The sequence below is a fragment of the Palaemon carinicauda genome, unplaced genomic scaffold, assembly GCF_036898095.1.
Source record: "Palaemon carinicauda isolate YSFRI2023 unplaced genomic scaffold, ASM3689809v2 scaffold691, whole genome shotgun sequence".
NCBI classification, from domain to species: domain Eukaryota; kingdom Metazoa; phylum Arthropoda; class Malacostraca; order Decapoda; family Palaemonidae; genus Palaemon; species Palaemon carinicauda.
The window spans coordinates 75,197-78,009 of record NW_027171973.1 but is presented as its reverse complement, the minus strand read 5'-3'; the positions used below and the strand labels follow the sequence as shown (position 1 = coordinate 78,009).

The 2,813-nt window shown below is 39.5% G+C and overlaps 1 protein-coding gene across 1 annotated transcript; it reads right to left on the bottom strand.

Moving 5' to 3' along the window:
* Window positions 1–379: 379 nt before the first annotated feature.
* LOC137637373 (uncharacterized) lies at window positions 380–2,609 on the bottom strand. The gene is made up of 2 exons (XM_068369591.1): window positions 2,541–2,609; window positions 380–2,032 (listed from the first exon to the last, which is right to left on the bottom strand). Exon 2 carries the CDS (start codon window positions 1,939–1,941, stop codon window positions 1,042–1,044), a length of 900 nt encoding a protein of 299 aa, XP_068225692.1. The 5' UTR covers window positions 1,942–2,032; window positions 2,541–2,609; the 3' UTR covers window positions 380–1,041.
* Between the last annotated feature and the right edge of the window lie 204 nt (window positions 2,610–2,813).

The window sequence follows — 2,813 nt, the reverse complement described above, 5'->3', positions numbered from 1 at the left end:
TCTGTATCATAGTCCACTAAAACCCAGCTAGCAACTATCCTATCATACATTCATAAATTACTTTTCAATATAATTGTTTATATGTAATCAAAAAAATTATATTGAAAAGTAATATATGAATGTATGATAGGACAGATTCTAGCTGAGCTTTACTGGACTATGATGCAAATTTCAGGAATTGTTATTTTCCAATTGAATGAAATATTTTTGAAGACCTTTATTTTCCTTTAAAAAAAAAAAAATTAAAAGTTTGTAGTCTCTTTTTTGAAATGTTACAAGACCTTTTTTTTCAATATTTGAGGACCTTCAATGCTTTTAAATGTTTGAAAACCTTTGATTTACTTATTTCTAAGTTAATTATATCCTTTTGTCCGTATAATTTCACATAAAATAATTCTTAACTTAATTAATTCCTTTTGTCCGTATAATTTCACACATTAAATAATTCTCAATTTAATTATTTCCTTTTGTCCGTATAATTTCACACAACAAATAATTCTTAAGTTAATCAATTCCTTTTGTCCGTATAATTTCACACATCAAATAACATTTAATGAAGGAGATTCTTCATTCCCAGAGCATTAATATAAATGAAAATCGTGGCGTGAAACGTCCTCGGGCTTCACAAACTCCGTAATTGCTTCACAGTCAATTTTGAAACGTCCTCAAGCTTCACAAACTCCGTAATTGCTTCAGAGTCAATCTTTCAAGCAGAGAAACGCATCATCCTTTCACCACTTGCACTTGATTAAAAGGTAAACACAATTGATATCTGGCTCGTCATCTTTTTCCTTCATCTCTTATCCAAAAACAGTTGCGTCATTATGACTATAAACACGCCGACGTCATCCAAATGACTTCAGACAAGTCACAAAGAACTCTAGCTGAGTTTGTTTGTTTTTAAATATGTTTTTAACGAAACAGGAACACACAGTACCTCGAGGGCTTGGAAAACATCACCACTGACATGATGAAAAAACGGAAAAACCTCCAGAAGCGGAACATTCAATATTGGAGTTGAACGTTCAAATCTCTTCCTGCTTATTCTCCTCCCTCCTGAAGTGGCCCTGTTGCCTTCCATCTTGGAGTCTTCGAAGTGGCCCTGCTGCCTTCCATCTTGGAGCCTTCGAAGTGGCCCTGCTGCCTTCCATCTTGGAGTCTTCGAAGTGGCCCAGTTGCCTTCCATCTTGGAGTCTTCGAAGTGGCCCTGTTGCCTTCCATCTTGGAGTCTTCGAAGTGGCCCTGTTGCCTTCCATCTTGGAGTCTTCGAAGTGGCCCTGTTGCCTTCCATCTTGGAGTCTTCGAAGTGGCCCTGTTGCCTTCCATCTTGGAGTCTTCGAAGTGGCCCTCTTGCCTTCCATCTTGGAGTCTTCGAAGTGGCCCTGTTGCCTTCCATCTTGGAGTCTTCGAAGTGGCCCTGTTGCCTTCCATCTTGGAGTCTTCGAAGTGGCCCTGCTGCCTTCCATCTTGGAGTCTTCGAAGTGGCCCTGTTGCCTTCCATCTTGGAGTCTTCGAAGTGGCCCTGCTGCCTTCCATCTTGGAGTCTTCGAAGTGGCCCTGTTGCCTTCCATCTTGGAGTCTTCGAAGTGCCCCTGCTGCCTTCCATCTTGGAGCCTTCGAAGTGGTCCTGCTGCCTTCCATCGGCCCCATATTCCGAAGGGCACGACAGAGAGATAAAGGCCAAGAGAGGAGAAGGGAAGGGCGCGCCGCTAGAAACAACCACGAATTTAGAAGTCCTCGAAACAGAAGATCTCCTCGGGATAGTAATAATGTTCGGGGTCCACGTAAGGATCCGGGTAGATGATCTTCTCGGTGTTGGGACACGTCTCCTGGCGGACTCGGAACAGTCTGATGCCGTTCACGAAGAACCTGGCCTCCTTGCACGAAGGGCACAGAGCCCAGCAGGTCGACGTGTAGCAGCAGCGAGGGAACTGGGGGCATAGGACCAATCCCTGGCTCACGTTCCCCATCAGGAGAACGACGCAGCCCAGGGCCAACAGCAGCGACTTCATAGTTTGTTCTCTATTTTGTCCTTTGGAAAAGAGAGCAAAATGTCAGTGTGTAAATAATTTATATGTATTAGTTTATACGATATTTTTTTAAGTAAATGGATCTATCAACATGCACAAGATTTTCAATATATATATATATATATATATATATATATATATATATATATATTATATATACAGTATATATATATATATATATATATATATATATATATATATATATATATATATATATATATATATATATATAGATAGATAGATATATATAAATGAATATAAATACATTTATATATATATAGATATATATAGATGTGTGTATATATATAAATGTATATATATGCTTCATTTTACATATCACACACGTATATATATAATCTGTTTGAGTAAGTGTATATATGTCACGACAAACTTCACCTATTAAGAGTCAATACACTCAATGACGTTTCAATCGGATAACATATCGGAAGGCACCAGTTTGGAGACAGACCACCAAACAGACATAACAGTACAGACAGAGAAGAGACTCACCTGTCTCTCTTTGAAGAAGAGATCCTCTATGCAAGAGCGTTGAGTGACGTTAGGCCAGAGAGAGAGAGCGTAGCAAATGATGGCGTTGAAAGTGAAGAGCCCCTATATGTAGTCGGTGCTCATTGCCATACACCACTTGGCAATGCCATTTTTGTTGTGTCGACTCTCTCTCTCTCTCTCTCTAAGGATGGAATATATATCTACCAAAGATTTAAAGATAAACTCTCTCTCTCTCTCTCTCTCTCTCTCTCTCTCTCTCTCTCTCTCTCTCTC